Source organism: Penaeus monodon, chromosome 28, assembly GCF_015228065.2.
Source record: "Penaeus monodon isolate SGIC_2016 chromosome 28, NSTDA_Pmon_1, whole genome shotgun sequence".
In the NCBI taxonomy this organism is placed as follows: domain Eukaryota; kingdom Metazoa; phylum Arthropoda; class Malacostraca; order Decapoda; family Penaeidae; genus Penaeus; species Penaeus monodon.
In genome coordinates, this window is record NC_051413.1 from 17,115,749 (window position 1) to 17,116,706 (window position 958).

The window sequence follows — 958 nt, forward strand, 5'->3', positions numbered from 1 at the left end:
AAGTTTGTCCCAGAGAACAACGGCGTGATCGTGGGCGGAGACAGCCCCGGTGGCTCGGGCCTTCGACGGCTGGCGGGCCAGGGCGCGGCCAGCACGGCCATCTCTGTCCCTGTCGTGCCAACCACGGTCCACATTGTCAATCAGGTCGGGGGCCGAAGTAGTTTTCCTGTTTTATGAATTAAGAGTGTTGGCAAAGGTGTTTCTATAGCCCTATCATTCCACAATACAATGTACAAGTACCAAAGTCTCAATGATTCATTAGTTTTGATATGGCAGTGAATCCCCTTTCATTTCATGTCTGTCTTCTTCCATGCAGGACCCCCTGTCCTCGGCGTCCGGAGACCTGATCCTCTCGTCGGAGCAGTACCAAGCAAACCAGGCAGCCTCGGTCGTCGCCTCGGAGCCCCCTTCGTATGTGGCGCCGGAACACCCAGGCTCGACCCTTCTTTACTTGACAGGGAATTTCAGTTAGATCTAAACCAGTGGGAATGCTGGTGTTCACATGTGTACATTTTGTTCAATACCATTAAACTGGTTTGAGTTCGGATCTTGATCTCAATATATTTTCTTCACTATTTTCTGCTGAAACTGGTGCCAATTTAAATGCAACTGTGTCTGTATCAGCATCCTTACATTTCGAGGAAGTTGACACTCCTCGTCTTTACCAACCTGCCAGTCAAATTAAGATACATTAAAGAAAATTAATACAGGAAATGTAATTTATCATTTCACCCTAAAAACCGGGCAGTGATCTTTATTCAATCAGGCTGTATGAATTGTTTCGTTGAATAGTGCAGTGGTCAATTATTCTACTAATTTCAGTAAGAAATCCATCTGTGTAACGTCACAGCGTGGAGATGAATAGCCTTGCATTAAAACTTATCAGGGATACTTGTTAACGTCGCATTAGATTAGATTATGACTAATTTGTAATTGTATTTCGTCTGAAAATACATGG

General features: G+C 44.9%; 1 protein-coding gene across 1 annotated transcript in view; it reads left to right on the top strand.

Moving 5' to 3' along the window:
• Nucleotides 1-714, top strand: part of LOC119591385 (zinc finger protein 286A-like) — a gene marked incomplete in the record, with an annotated part of 57,791 nt that extends 57,077 nt beyond the window's left edge. Inside the window, 2 exon segments of the mRNA XM_037940125.1 lie at nucleotides 14-144; nucleotides 317-714. Coding sequence (XP_037796053.1) covers nucleotides 14-144; nucleotides 317-472 — 287 coding nt within the window.
• Nucleotides 715-958: the final 244 nt, after the last annotated feature.